Genomic DNA, 296 nt, shown 5'->3' on the forward strand with positions numbered 1-296 from the left:
GCGGTGGCGTTGGCCCGCTGCCCCCGCCGGGCGCTGAGCGCCGATGCCTGCAGCGCCCGCCCATAGGAGAAGGTGAGGGCCCATGGCCGCACCAGCGGGCACGTGTTGATGGCGTTGAGGTTGATGGAAGCCTCCTCCTCACTCTGACCCCCGGACAGGAAGGTGACGCCTGCAGAGAGCGGGGTTATGGCACCAGGGGGGCAACAGGGCATCCCCCTCCTGGTCCCCGCCACGTCCTGGTGCCGGTACCTGGCACGGCTGGGGGCACGGTGCGGCGCAGGGCAGGGACCGGGGCC

At 72.3% G+C, this 296-nt stretch overlaps 1 protein-coding gene across 1 annotated transcript in view; it reads right to left on the reverse strand.

Moving 5' to 3' along the window:
• LOC103925579 overlaps nucleotides 1-296 on the reverse strand; it is a gene marked incomplete at both ends in the record, with an annotated part of 7,040 nt that overhangs the window by 5,843 nt on the left and 901 nt on the right. Inside the window, 2 exon segments of the mRNA XM_009334309.1 lie at nucleotides 3-169; nucleotides 250-296. The exon segment at nucleotides 250-296 is cut by the window's right edge and continues 6 nt beyond it. Of these exon segments, the coding sequence (XP_009332584.1) occupies nucleotides 3-169; nucleotides 250-296 (214 nt within the window).

This window comes from Pygoscelis adeliae, unplaced genomic scaffold (genome assembly GCF_000699105.1).
Source record: "Pygoscelis adeliae isolate BGI_AS28 unplaced genomic scaffold, ASM69910v1 Scaffold531, whole genome shotgun sequence".
NCBI lineage: Eukaryota > Metazoa > Chordata > Aves > Sphenisciformes > Spheniscidae > Pygoscelis > Pygoscelis adeliae.